Source organism: Toxotes jaculatrix, chromosome 10, assembly GCF_017976425.1.
Source record: "Toxotes jaculatrix isolate fToxJac2 chromosome 10, fToxJac2.pri, whole genome shotgun sequence".
Classification (NCBI taxonomy): domain Eukaryota; kingdom Metazoa; phylum Chordata; class Actinopteri; family Toxotidae; genus Toxotes; species Toxotes jaculatrix.
This window is the reverse complement of record NC_054403.1, coordinates 12875696-12891391: the sequence shown is the minus strand read 5'-3', so window position 1 is coordinate 12891391 and position 15696 is coordinate 12875696. Positions and strand designations below refer to the sequence as shown.

General features: G+C 42.2%; 1 protein-coding gene across 3 annotated transcripts in view; it reads right to left on the bottom strand.

Annotated features, from left to right (window-relative positions):
• The window catches only part of gabrb2a (gamma-aminobutyric acid type A receptor subunit beta2a), a 29799-nt gene that overhangs the window by 6932 nt on the left and 7171 nt on the right, over nucleotides 1-15696 (bottom strand). For all 3 annotated transcript variants that reach the window (XM_041048538.1, XM_041048536.1, XM_041048537.1), the window contains exons 4-5: nucleotides 11028-11248; nucleotides 2561-2643 (exon numbers count right to left, since the gene is read on the bottom strand). In XM_041048538.1, coding sequence (XP_040904472.1) covers nucleotides 2561-2643; nucleotides 11028-11248 — 304 coding nt within the window. The remainder of the gene's footprint in view (nucleotides 1-2560; nucleotides 2644-11027; nucleotides 11249-15696) is intronic.

Below are 15696 nucleotides of genomic sequence, written 5' to 3'. Positions count from 1 at the left end.
TAAAGCCACATAACACTGCGAGCAGCAGAGATTTGGAGCATGATGTGTTTGGTGCACATGGATGGAAACCGTTGCAGTCGGGGGACTCCAGTGTTGCACGGTGTCTGTCTCTGACATGAGCGGCGTCGCAGGCAAACAGGGAGCAGCCATCTCCCCGCGCTGAGTTCTACTTTGTCTGCCTCACACTCAAAATAGAGGCAGTGACCTATTCAGACGCGATGAATATTTAAACTCCGAGGCTTTGATTTTAAAAAATTTACACACAATTCTTTGTTGCTGCGGCGCTGACATTCAAGGTGAAGTTAGTCACGGTGCTCATGTTGGGTTGTTAGTGGTTGGACAGGCAGCTAACCTCACCCACAGGCCTTTTTCACAGCACACATTTTGACTTACCGCAGTAGGAAAAGCACAGTTGTTACTAATAATATCAACAATGGCTTCATTCTACACAAACCTGTGAGGACAATATCAGGACCCTGAAACACTGAACGGCCATCATTTATTTTACGATGAATTCCTACTCTGACATGTCCCTGTGTCTGCTGTGAATAAAGGCCCATCAGGATTTCTGTTGTTCTGGGAACGTACATTTTGCATCTCTTGATATTTAAGGTTGCCGTTATTCTTCATTTCCAACAAATCCCATGAACAAAATCAACAACGCATTAGCCCGTCTCTCGATACTTTCTGACTTATCCCGTCTGCGACACTTGGCTCCGTGTCCATATGTTCCTACTTAAAATGTTAAGCTTTAAAAACAGGTCACAAATATATAGTCTTCCTTTTTTTTTTAAGAGGTTAAATAATTTCCCAAAACACCTGGGCACTGTCACTTTTAGCAAACAATCCTCAAACAGAAGTAAATTGTGCATTTCTACAGGACTACTTTCCACCGCGGATTAATACACATGGTCTGGTCTTTTCAGGGAACATCAAAAAAGCATAGATTATCACCAGCCTTATTCCTAAACTGTTGCATTTCTTACCAGGGTGAAATAAAACACAGAAACTGAATACATTGTGCCCCCGCCCCCCGGTGCAGCTGTGGTGCATATGTGGTTGATGAAATTGTGCACCAGTAGATACAGCTAGCTCTCCCTCCGGGTCAGCATTGTCATCACCCTCGCATTGTGCAACCCCACATCACCCCAATTAGGGGTGAGTCCACCAGGCTGCTGTTTTGATGTGCCGCTCAGTTCAGTTCTAATCAACCGTGATGGGCCGGGATCGGGAGGGTGCTGAGGAGTTTGGGAAAGGAAGGTTTTGGCATAGAGAGCATCATGAGGGGGCATTTTATGGCCTGTACATAACTGCTCAGTCATTTTGTAGCTCCTTTAGTCCTGGACCACGGTCTCCACACGTTTTCAGAGAGATGTTGATGTATCACTGCACTGATCCCGGGTTGTCATGTGAGTGACATGAAGAATCAGACAATGCAGCAATGAGCTCTAAGATATGCATTCACGTGTGCGTGCGTGTGTGTTTGCATGTGTATGTGTACAATAGATCTTTAGTATTGGAGGGTTAGGAATCAATTATTGCTCAGTGCAGCCTGGCATATGAGGCCAGTGGCCTGAGCCACGTTAGTGAGCTGCCGATGTATCAGGGGATTTGGGGTTTTAAGACTTGTGTCTGTTAAAAATGCATCAAGTTTATCAAGGGAAGTGAGAGTTCTCTGGGCTCATTAGTCTGAATAAAATAGCATGCTCTGGCATGAAGCGATTCCAACGTTAAAACCGTTGCCAGTTAATCCATATGAGAGCAGATACTGCCTGGTGATCAAAACTGGAGCTGTGTGTGTGTGTGTATGTGTGTGTGTATTTTGTGTTGGGCTGCCTGACTGAGAAAAAAAGAGAGTATGAGTGATGGTGAGAGAGATAAAAAGAAGAGGATGAGACTGTGCAAAGAAAGGAGATGAGAAACGAAAAGAGAGGAGCAGCGAGAGGCGGTTCTGACCCGCACTGTTTTTGTGCTGCTTAACGCTGCTGGCAGTAGTGTGATCAAACCCGGAAAGACTGAGCCCTACACCACATCCCAGCCCCATAATCCTTTTCTCCGGGGACCCAGATAAAACACGCAGAGGACCTCGTCTTTCTCTCTCATGTTCCTCCGCGCTCCCTCCCTCCCTCCCTCGGCTCGAGAACGCCGGATCACGTACAATTACAAACTCCATGTGAAACGAGCTCTTTGTACCGTACAAACATGGAGGCAGTTTTGGGAGAAAGCGGCACGTAACATCCACAATCAGCACACCCCTGAAACACTGGACCTAATCAGGCTCCTCCACGCCTTGGGAAGCCACTGCAGTTGGAGTTGAATTAATTAGGCTGGATGTTATCAGTCAGTGAGCCATTAGTGATGTTCCTCTTCTTGATGCGTATCTCTTGATGTCTCATCAGCCTTTCTCAGCATTTTACATGCAGCCTTATCAACCTTCTTTCTACCTTGTCTCCACTGGACCAGCAGACTGTTTTCAGAGGTGCATGTGTATGTGGGATCTGTTTAAGTCTCCGTCTATGTGTGGGCGTGAGAGCTGGTTGTCAGGGACAACGGTACTTACAGCTTTCGATCTCCAGGGTGCAGTTTTGCTCATCTAGAGGGTAGCGACGCAGGTCCATCATGCAGGCTGCAGTGGTGGTGATCCTAGACACAGAGCGGGATGGAGAATGTAAGATTCATCATCACGGAGCCGGCCGAGGCCAGCACGAACAGCACGATTCATTTCATTTGACCTTCACAACAGAGTACAATGTAGACGTCAAAGCCGGATGATGACAAACCTTTATAAAGCAGGAGCGCCTGACATGAAACCATACCTCTAAATTCAAAAACCTAAAATCACAAAAAAAAAAAAAAAAAGATTATCTCAACATAAAATTCTAGTAAAAGTTTGTTCTAATTTTGACTTTTTGTCTGAGCTAATAAATAAATAAATAAATAAATAACAGCCAGTAGCTTTGCTCTGTCTGCCCTTTATTTCTTGTTTTCAGGATCTCAAAAGAAACCTCCTGCTGATCCCTGCTTTTCCTTAACATTTCCCCTCTTTCATGTTATAACCCCTCTCTACTGGACCCTCTACTGGGTTCCGCTGGGTCCTGGCACTGGCCTAAAAAAAAAAAATGCAAAAAAAAAAAAAAAACGTCCCTCTTATCTCAGGCTAAAATTCCTTCTTGGTTTTGATGCCCTTTGTTTTTGTTTTTTTCTTCTTTCAATGTTTTATCTTTATTTTTTATCTGAAGCCTTGTAAGTTTGAATGTTTGTCTAAATGTTATGCTCTCATTGGACTGAGCTGTATAAATAAAGGTTGAATGAATGAGTGAATTTATTCAGCAGCTGGTTTACCATGTGAAACATTTCTTTTCTCCAGATTAGATTAAGGCGTCCTCTAAAACCTGAACTGTGAAATGACATTTGCATTAGTTTTTGAGCTTGTAGTATTTTATATTTTCTATCTCTTTAACACTTGAGCTAAGTCTTAGGTCGGTACTACAGAATAATTCTGAGCAGGGTTTAAGTGTGCAGTAAGTTCAAATGCATTAAAAATAATCAGTGAAATTAAAAATAAAAAGCTGATGAGAAATGTCTCCCATGAGATCTCAGAAAACAAAAAATAAATATCTAGAAAAACATTTTGCTTTTCATTGTGAATTTTTTGTCCATCAGTGCTCATGTTACATAATTTCCTTTTAATGCAAATTGGTAAAGTATATTTATTTTGTGTATACTATTAAATTTAGTACATACAGTATACAGTTACTACTATAGGTTGTATGGAACTGGGGCAATGCACTGGTTTTATTTTCATCACATGAGAGGATAAAACAAGAACAGGGTTCAACTTCTGGTCAGATAATGCTGTAATAAAGAGTCGCCGAGTGTGAGCCAGTCGCGTCCGACAGGTTCACTCAGAGCGACGCACTTCCTGTTACACACACGACAAGTTGGCCAGAGCTGAGACGGGCTGGCACCCGGCCGTGCCAAACCCCCAAGGCTGTCTGAGAGAGACTGGACACACAATTTAACCACAGGGACTAAATCTAGCATCCTAGACTTGTAAGACAAAGCCACACATACATACACATACACATACACATACACATACACATACACATACATACATACACACATACACACACACACACACACACACACACACACACACACACACACACACACACACACACACACACACACACACACACACACACACACACACACACACACACACACTGATTGATATAAAACATGATAGTATCATGCGACCATTAACAATAATAGCAGCCTGTGGGAAAATTTCCAGTATATAGGTTGAAATATTTGTCGTGACCTTGGGTTTCCCTTGTCATTGCTGGTTACTATCAATTCATCAGTTTATTGCTTTAGTGGTCCATTCATTCATGACAAATGGTCTCTGAGCACTCAGACCTCCATCAGCAACCACAAATCATTAGTAGCATATAGGAGACACTTTAAAAATCTAATTATTTTTTGGGGTCTTTTTTTGAGCCCTAAAAATATTTATAATAAGGCTTTTAGGGCCAGAAGGAACAAACAGAAATGAGTTGAAGGGCAACATGGGTGACACACAATAGCTGTATATGTGGTTTTATCTTTTCTTTTGCAATTTTATATGCAATATTGATATATAATCACCTTCCTGAAAAATCCATTGGGAACGTCTGTTTTCGTTGAATCCAGCAATAATAATAATAATTTTAATTCTAACAAAGTAGCAAACAAAGATCACCCATAAAGGGGAAAAAGGCACGAGAACAAAAGTTACAAAATGTGAACACAAAATCACTCTTAACGAGGAGAAAGACTAAACAAGGAACAAAACCTAACAAGAAACACAAGTAACAAATTAATACAAAACCTGACCTGGGATATAAAGAAGAGAGATCCAAAATGAAGCAACATACATGAGCCAAGGAGGTAAGGGGAAACAGGTGGAAACAATTAGGGCGGGGAAAACAACTACAAAAGCGGGAAACTAGACAAAGACAGGAAGTAAAACAAGACCAGATACACAAGGGCAGTGAATTCAAAATAAAACAGGAACTACAAACAAACTAAACAACCTAGACAAGAGTCCCAGAGTCCAAAAAGGGGTTCAAAACAAAAGTTTTCAGAAAACAGCCCCCCAAGGGGCTAGTCATGACAGGTACGTCATGAAATTGATGGAAATACTGTCATAAATCAGTCCTGCTTATTGATTTTCAACATAACACACGATGGCCTAATACACCTTGAAATACTGAAGGGATAGCTGCCATGGTATAAAAAGTACTACACAAATACACCATGTTAAATGGGACATGCTGTGCTTGAGACAGTTTGTTGTTTTTTCTTATTGTTTTTTGCTTTGTACCCATTTTAGAAAATATTCAAAACTGTTCTATGCTTAGCAAATATGAATAAACTGTTCATTGAGCAGCAAAAACTAAATCACAATATCATTCCCCTTTTAACTTCAACTACAAACTTAACTTGAAGAGTGCTTTGTCTTTAATAATTAAGAGCAAAAGTTTATTTGAAATCCTTCTACATAAGACTTGCAGCTCCCCTGGGCCCAGCCCGGCAAGTTTGGGATTTTATTTTTTCGAGATGTAGAGACGCACAGTCTTTCTCTCTCACACTCTCAGGCTCTCTACCTCTCTCTCCCTCTCTGCCTCCTTTTTCTTGCTCTCTGGGCTCTTATGTAAGAGCCAGTTAGCAGGGCCATGGTGCACTGGGGGATTAACACAGGAGTCTTATTTCTGTCCTAGTTTACCCCTTTTTATGGCCCCAACTTACTGGGATGTTGTGCTCGCTAGCAAGTCACTCAAAACTCACCATCACCACCACCATTAAATCATCACGGTGGCAGAGGAAGCGCAGGGGAAAAAAGCGGAAATGAGGCCAAAATGGCAGGGGTAAAAATAACAGCCTATTTATAGCCCACCTACATCGTCAGCAGAAGTCTCGAAGCTTTTTTGTCTGAGACTCTGCATCACTGATCAAGAGCCGCTACTGCATCCTCTGGCCTAGCTAGCATGTCCGATACCCACGCTGACAATTAATAAACAGATAATAACGAGCAAGGAGGAGAAACGGGGGAGGATTTCTCTGCAGGATTCCCTCACTGTCTTCGCCTATCCTCCTCCTCCTCCTCCTCCTCCTCCTCCTCCTCCTCCTCATCGTCATCTTCGCTGCAGCGAGAGTCTGCTGTGGACCTCTGCAGAAGCAGCAGCAGCAGTGATCATGAAACACAGGCTTGTTTGCTCTTCATCAACATCAGGGCCGGTCCCTCTCTCTCATCCCAACCTGCCGGAGGAGAGGCCACGCTCTAGCAGATCACGCAGATTCAAACACGCTACATTTGCTCTGCGTCGGAGCTAATAGGACATGGAGTTCTAAAAAAGGCTGTTTTGTTTTTCTTTTTTTTTTTTTTGTTTTTCTCGCCTGTGCATGTTCCCTCACAGTTCAGCCCGGGCTCTGTGTGTTTGTGTGTGGACGCCCCCTAAGGCAGCCTGTGCACCTTTATTCCAAATGACCTTGTTTACGGACATAACACAACCACCACAAATTCCCAGACAGAATCTCATTTCGAGGGAGCGTCACAGCAGAGACCAAATGCAGAGAGAGAGGTTTTCGCAAGCAGGTTTCAAACCTGTGCCGCCCTTAATTAAACTGACGAATTATGACACCGACATTGTAATGGACTTAGAAGTTAAATTAAGATGGAGAAGCACCCTCCATTTTGGATAGAGAGCCCATGTTGAGCCGAGGAAACATGGCATGCAGGATTGTCTCTCCCTGCTCAGGCACCGTTGCCAAATTTGAAAATAAAATGTCTGCAGTGGCTCAACAAAGAAGCTCCTATGTGTGCCAAAGCATGCCAAATCAAAGGAGAGGCTTCTTAATTTCAAAATGTAGGTACATCCGAACACATACAACATGCAAACCATCGTGCCTGATCAGTAGTTTGAGAGGGAAATGGATAACTTGGAAGGCGATGCTAAGCCTGTATTGATGGTATTGACAGAAAAAAAAAGAGCTTATTTAAATCCCCCTCTTCCTCCACTCAGCAGCTTTCTCCTCCTGGCCATGCGATGTCATCTATTGAGCTGCAGAGTGGAACACTCCTCGACCTGACAAAAGACGACGTCAGTCTCCATAGCACAAGGATATGTCCTCTCACAAAAGGAGTTACAATATTCAAAGAGCAAGAGAGAGGGAGAGAGAAAGAGAGAGAGGGAGAGAGTAGGGGAGGGGGAAATGAGGATGAGGGGAGGGAGGAGGGAGAATCCTAATAATTTCTCCATTTTGAATGAAGTCTGACCTTCATGTCTCTTTCTTTCTCTCTGGTTCTCCCTCTTCTCTCAATCCCGCTCTGTGAATTTTGAGCGACATGCATCAGGAGTCATGGACTGAATGTCTTAGGTTTTTCTTCTCTTCCTGCATAAAATGAGAAGCTATGTGGAGTTTGTGTTTTTTTTCCTCTTGAATGTGTGTGTGTGTTGTGTGTGTGTGTGTGTGTGTGTGCCTTTTCTCCCAGCCTGGGTGGTATCTGTGTTATTGGCTGAGCCTTTTTCAGGGGCTGGGTAATTAGATCAGACTGCCTCTCCCCGAGAGTCAAACCGAGCTCTAAAGTGACAGTTGGGAGCACTGTTGTAATTTTCTGCTCCTCCTGATAATTGAAGACCAGGATTTGGCAGGATTGGGATGCACTAAATATCCAGGGAATAAGAAGTAAACAACACCCTCACCCTTCATCCTCCCGCATGCACCCCAAAAATAACACTCGCCCACTCGCAAACACCCACCCACAGACACAGATCCCACACACACACACACACACTCACACATCTAATGTCTCCTGCAAACTACTGCTGTAATCTATTGGAGTTCCCCAGGTACAGTGTTAGCTAATTTCAGTTAGTTCAGCACAAATCCACATTCACCTTTGAGGCCAATAATATGTTTACTTTTACTGCTTATTATGCAAGGATTTAGCGAGACAACAACACATCTTATGGAGTGACATATTTACTGGTGTTTGAGGCTTAAAAGACGGCAAACAAGTGGTGAAACAGTGCGGGAGACTAAATTGTGAGCTCATGTAATTTACAAAAGCTGATAAAAAGTGATTGTACATTGTTGGAAGATTTGATTGGTTGTTTGGGGGACAAAGACTAGGACCCAAACGCAAAAAACCCCCAAAACAGGCAGAATGGGAGAACTAAAAGTCTTTTAATAAAGCAAAATCACTGGAAGTGTCCAGGGCCAGGGAACAAAACTCAAACAACCAAAAATCATCCACGAAGGAGAAAAACTCTTTGGAACGAAACAAAAATACAATGGTCCTTACTTGAAACAGAGGAAAGCAAGGTAAGACCATGAGGGGGAAAACACAAGACACAGGAACATGAACAAACACAGGGACTTGACGTGATGCAGACTCGGACACAGACAAACTGAAAAGGACACAGGAAAATGGTGAGACTTAAATACACAAGGCAACGGGCAACAGGTGAAACCAATTAGGGCGGGGCAGACAATCACAAATGGAGGGAAACAAGACAAAGACAGGAAGTAGAACAAGACAAGATACACAAGGGCCATGATTTCAAAATAAAACAGGAACTATGAACAAAACTTAACAAACTAAACAAGAGTCCAAGAGTCCACAAAAGGGTTCCAAACAAAACCAGTGCTTAGAAAACTGCTGTATAATGAGCAGGAAACTGCCTCTGATGTAAAATCAGTGTTGTGATTTTTGCACATGGTCCCTGACAAATTAATGTAATGAATAAATAAAATATTGATCTTTGAAACTTAGATGTTTAATGATAAAGCTGAGTTTCAACCTTAATAGGAAGCAGATTTATGGTGATAAGTGCAACATAATCTGACCTTCAGTGGCAGTCAACAACTAAATGTCCTGTCCTTAATTACAATTTTTTACTTTTACTTTACTTTGAATTCTTCCATCTTACGCTTTACATCACTACATTTCAGAGGGAAATATTGTACCTTTCACTCCACCACACTGCTGTTGTTACTAGAGCTACTTTACAGGTTTCAGTTAGCCATCTCCTCCACATCCACTAAAACCCTGCTGTTGCAACCAGCCGGCCCGTCTCTACAGGTATGTGTCAGCGTGCTCAGAGCGCGCAGGCATCTGGCTGGGCTGACTCTGACAGCAGCTTGTGTCTGGACTTGCTAGCATCAAATAAGAGCTGGACCAAACCCACGAACCAAATAATGGAGGAGCCGGGAGGCACCGGCACTGACAAGGACAACGTATCTGAGGTAACAGCCACATCTCCCCACTGCACGCACGCCATCAAATTTTACAACAACCCTCTCAGAACCGCCATTGCTTTTTGGCTGTTATACAAAAATATGTGTCGGGCTTATATAATTGAGTCAGAGCGTTATAAATTACATTTCTCGAGTGTTGAAACAAAAACGTAGCGATGAATAATCTGGTGCAGTGCAGATACTTTAATTTTTTAAGGAGCCTTTGCGCAAGAAGGGCATCTCAGTGTAGAGAGAGGATGACTGAATGCTGCAACATCTTGAATTAGCAACAATAATCTCATCTTTTAAATGCGGATGCTAATCTGAGATCATTAACACACACACACACACACACATATGAAGAAGAGGCGACAGATCAGAGGAGGCAGCAGTGCAGTGATGGACGGGCTGTGCTGGCCTGTGCAGTCAAATACGCCGCATCAGTACAAACACAGATTCAGTGTTTGTATTGAACTGCTACATTATTGATTTTGAGTTATCAATTATGGATGACAGTCTCCTCAGAGGCATCACAGTCCAACACCACAAAGAGATGTCTTGTAGACGGACTGAACCAGCCTGCAGAATCAGACTCAGTTCGGCTGTTTGTAGCACCCTGCTTCATTATTGATCACAGCCAATCAATTATTGACACTGATGATCACCAGTGGATGTGAAAGGCTTAAAAATGAAGGCATGCTGCATACCTCTTATACACAACCGTATCACTGCACTTTGTTACAACTGAGGTCTTATTTTTGTAGACTGGGCTGTAATTGTGTGCACCACAGTAAATTCTGAGATCTGGGAATAATAATAATTAAATACAGGTTTCAAACTCTTTAGTTTGACACTTCTTTTTACTAAAGCTAAAATATGTAAGTTCCTCCATCTCCCTGCTCCGTTATGTTCCACCCGGCCCTCCACCTACAACCTGGTCGCATTAGCTTGTCTCAGCGTATGCAAGAATCGGAGCTTGCTAGCCTGTGACTCACTTTCATCTGTCCTTTGGTTTTATTCTTTTAAAATCCTGTTTATATGTCCTCTTCTATATCACCATGTCTTTCTTATCTGCACTTTGAATTACCTTGTTGTTTAAAGGTGCTACACAAATAAACTTGCCTTGCCATGTTGTATATTCTTCTTTTAGATCTTTAAATCTCATCTCAGAGATATCTTGCCAGCTTTTGGAGTGTGCTGAACCCCAGGCGGGAAAACTCTGGTCTAAACTAATTTATTCTTAGATGCCCCTTGTCCTGTCTACGATTGTCCCTTATTTCAAAGTAAATTCAGAAGTTAGTCTCTTAACTGTGGTCAATGTTTCTAACCAACAGTTTACTTAATAATTTTACCACTCACCTCCTTTTTTTTGTTTTTGGCTGACCTTGAGATTTGTTTTATGCTCATCTCACTGCACACATTTCGTGCCCCATTGAGAGTTTTTATTTTATTTATTTATTTATTTATTTTGCTACGTTTCCTTGTTTACAGGTCTCAGCTGCTTTTTGGTGAACCAAGGGAGCAGCTGCCAAGGTGGAAAAAAATTTTAATTATCCTTTAGTTAAAGGACGTTGGATCCTGCTGAGCAGGAAAATTAATTAATAGTTTTAATTCAAAATTCAATAAATAAAAGCCTGAGTCAGATACGACGCACCAGATGCAATCACATTGCTCCATTATGCATCATGATCAATTTATTAATTACGACACGATAGGAAGGGCACGTGTAAAAGGCTTACCTGAGTCCATAAAGCACCGTGCCGTCAGGGTGGAGACGGATCATCCTGTTCTTGACTGTGACGCCGTGAACGAAGGACTTCTTGTCGTTGAGGAAGTAGGTGTCGGGGACCCACAGCTGATCTGCCACTCTGTTATCCAGAGTCAGGTTGTAGGCGATCTCAGAGTAGGACAGGCGCTTGTCCCGCCATGCTTGCTGGAAGTACATTGTCAAGGTGTAGTCCTGAAGGACAGAGAGGGGGAGTCCATTTAGTGAAGCTAGAGGAGGACTTCAAAGACAAACTCACACTGAAAATCAATAATCCTGGTGTTTAATTGTGCTTTAAAGCCATAAAACAAACATTTTCTGACAAAATCCACTGACTAAATCTTTCAGGTGGTACCCGAAGTAGAGGAAAAGGTTTTATTTCCACCATCGTCTCAGCTTGGAAACATATCAAGCGCCAACAGCCTATCAACAAATGAACATGACTCCATAGATGTGTCACAGCACGCCGTATGGACTCTGCATAGTGAGAAGGTCAGCCAAAAGGTCACTGGTGGTCTGAAAGGCCATGGCCTGTACTAGGGGCCATTACGGTCGGGTTTGGGGGGTTAATATTCAACTATCCTCACTTAATTTTAAGACCATAACCAGAGGGGAACTTTCTCAGCTGGCTGACTATTGTCTCAAGCTAAAAATATCTGCTTCCACAAGAACGAGTGAAGCCACTTTCTGCTTTATGGAGACAATATTGCCTCTAATGCAAAAAGAGCCAGTGGATCTCTGCAGCTGGGGCTTCCTCACTGTCTCTTTTTCTCTCTCGATTTTTTTTTTTTTTTTGGCTTGGTTCAGCTTCTAATTCTGCATGATAAACAAAAACAAGTACAGACATTTAGCAGAGACGTTTTCTGATTTTTTAAAAACGGCATATATACTGCACAGTTTGTTTTTACACATGCTCAGAGATGTAGCTGTAAACTCTCCCACCTCCTCTCTTCTCTCTGTCTCTTTTCTCTGCTTCTCACTCTTAAAAAAAGACTTACACCCACACAGCCACAGTAAAACACAGCACTGCAGTTGGATCTGCTCTGTTACAGTGTATTGCAGTGCAATCGATGAGTGGGAAAACAAATTAAAAAATATGGTCCATGAAATGAGGCCCTTGAGCTTTTACTCCAAGCACCCATCATCACTACTTATCATGGTGATTCTGTTTTCTTTCTCTGTTGTCTGTTTTTTTTCGTCACATGTTGGCGTGACACTGCAAAGCAATTGCCACTTTCACTGTTAAACTCTTATCATTCATTGCATGCAGTGTGCACGACCAAAACACTGTGTAAAAAGGGCATCTAAAAATACATGAGCTGCTGCCATGTTGATTTTTTTCAGGAGTGAAAAGTCAGGCGAGGACGGCCGCGTCCTTATCCTGTTTTACAAGAGTTCCCACTGAACCCTCCTCTCACACTCGCTCCCTCTCTGTCTCATTATCAGCCTGATCAGATATCTCTATCACCTTCGGGATCGTTAGCTGCCGCCCCGCAGGCTCAGTGTACATCACCCAGCATCTCCTGCAATACGTCCCTGTCTTTAGCACCATCCTTCGCCATGTTGATGAAGGAACACAGAAACACAAGGAGCGAGAACAGTCAGAGAGGAAGATACTGTAACTCTCTCACTGAATGGCTGAGAAAACCGAGGGAAATGATATCAGCTAAAGCCCTGTGGTAACAATTTGAGCAACGTTATTGTTTTGGAGCTGAATTTATTCATAAATCTTGTGTAACAGACTTTCAGCATCAGTCCCTCTGTATTTGTCTCTTTGCTCAACGCTGTTTTAGATACAACTGGAGAGAAACATCCTCTGACATTTTGGTGGACGGGGTAACAAGGGAGCGAGTGTGTGTGTGTGTCTGTTGTGTCACACAAACACATCCTGTGAATTACATTAACATGGTAGAATTTGGGGCTGCAAATAATGATTATCAATACTGTAAATATGTTTCGTCCTACCAGCAATTGAAAACCCAAAGTTATTTTATTCAGAGTAACACAAAACTGCAGCAAATCCTCACATTCAAGAAGCTGCCTGCTTGAGAAATGACTTTTATTAATGATTAAATTGTCTAAATAATGTGATGATTAATTACCTTTGGACTGACAAATCAATTCAGCGACCGATGATTTCAGCATCAGTAGAATTTTAAAGTTATGGGCTGCGTCCGACATCCCCCCCTCATTCACTCGCTCACTACTCCAAATATTATAGACACTCAATCCTTTACGCTACAGTGGGCAGTGAAATGAGATTCTGGACAATTATGACTCAGTGTTGTCGATGTCGTGTCACACAACTGCAGCAAATCATTGCTGCATCTATAAAATGCAGTGAGCTGCATTCTGGGATTTCACACTCAAAATTTTGATTGTAGAATAAACCAGTGGAGATTCACTGCAGACATTTTGACTTGTCACAGCAGGGAAAGCGCAGGTGTTATGGCTCTGTTGTGTTGTGTGCGACAGTGAGGCTGCAGCAGCAGCACCTGTGCTTTTCCTATTGTGACATGTAAAAATGTCTGCAGTGAAAAAGCCTGATTGAAACATAAAACATTTGAGCTTGGACTCAAGGAGGCCTGCTCCCATTTCCTGTGTGTGTCTGTTCGTGTGTGCGCGCTTCCTCGTTGTGTACGTTTGGGGGTTTAAGAGTATAGAGATGCACAGAGAACACCTGGGCCTGCACGCTGCCTCCTGGCTGTGCTGTAAAATGGCAGCGTAATTACAGCCTCGCAGATGGTGCTGTTTACCTTCGCTCGGACATCACTTGAGCTTAGAGAGGGACACAAAATACGGCTGCTGCCTCCTCCCGTCTCGCTCAGTACAGTCAAAGTTATTGTTCAACTGTACTGCGAGGGAGTACATTTTGTTTTGTGCCTGTGAAAGGTGTTGAACTATTTTGGTGTTCTGAACAAACATTAGGCAGGAGATTGTTCTCTCGGTGCAAGCAAAGCAAATCCTACATCTGCCTGTTCATTTTTTATAATGTTTGCAACTGTAAATACAGAGCTTTTCCTGAAAAAAACAACAACCTGCAAATATGATATGCATGTTACAAAGCAAAAACCTTAAAATGGTGCAGCTCTTATACTAAACATAAGCATAAGTCCCTGCTGAAGGCAGAGTCCCGTAAGGTTGAGAAATTTTCTCTCCTGGTCTAAAAATAGTTTCTGAGTAATAAACAAGACATTTGATGTGTTATGTGCTAAGAGCTTAATCTCTTCCTCCTCACACAAACGATGGAGCAGGTGAGGAGTATTTTGCAGCATGCAGCGTCCCAAAAACAAAACAAAACAAAAAAAAAATAGCTGCAGATGATTGAGAGACAGACGGTCCCATGCTGGAGTGTCGGTCTCCAAAGCGACCTTCACTCTCCTTGTCAGCACCTCTCAGAAACTCCATTAACATCACCACACAGACGGCCCAGTGAGCATCAGTAAGGGAGACATCTTGTGGAGAGCACCAACATTTAAAAAAAAAAAAAAGAAAGAAAAGCATGACACCACTGAATATACAAACGTGATGAAGATACGAGCAAGGCCCAGCTAACTTAAAAAACATCAAGGCTGGTTGCACAGTGACGGTGTCTCACCACAGATCTGTTTCTGGGCTAACAAACCCCCATTAAGATTCTGACAGAATGACAAGGAGTACATTTGTGTTTCCCTGAGAAATCTGACAGGCTACGGTTGTTACAAGACCTCCATTACAACTACATCAGCTGTCACAGGCAACATGGGAGGGAGCTGCCAATAGATGAGCTTAACACAACACACACCGCTCTGTTTGTAGATACAGATTCGAAGAAACAGCTGACGTTAATGCATTCACTCTTTCTCCATAATGAAACCACCTCGCCGTTTGCATTAATGCCTGGTCGACTTTCATGTTTTTGAAAAGCATGACGGTCCGCCAATACAGCCACTCTCGTTTTCATTTTACGCACGTTTTAAGTTTCTGTACCAGATGAAAAAAGCAGAATGTGTCCACTTTGTCTCTCTTTTTTTTTTTTTTTTAACCCTAATGTTGTATTTGGGGTCTCGGAGACGTTGGGCCTCCTTTAACAGCCCCCCCCAAAAAAATTCTTCATATTGTTTTATCAGCTCTCTCATGACCTTTCATGTGCTAGTAGACATAGTTTTGAACTGATGATTTCTGCAGACTCACAGTACTTTTTACACATCACTGCAACATCCCAAATTCCACATAAGTCCATTTGCAGAAGCAGCGTTTTAAGCTTGTTTGTTCATAAGAGGTCTAACAGGGAGTTCAACACCTCTGGGTATTAATCTTACGCATGTCTTATACATCAAACAGAGGAAATCCTATGAGAAATTAATTAATTGTATAGCATCTTTCAACAGCTCATAAAGAAATTCTGTCAAAACATTTATGATGTTCATTTAAATAAACAGATACGTAAGGTAAGTATTTCCTTCTCTGGTGTCATTACAGAGCTTTACTGTACGGTCATTTCTGTGTTTTGTCACCTTCATCAAATGTTATCAAGAGGAAGGGTCACCACTTCTATACTCTTGTTGATTTTAGGCTTTAGTAAAATAAAAATAAAAAATGTGAAACTAAAGCCAATTTCAGCCAAACATAAGGATAAAAAAAAAAAAACATATTCTGCCCAT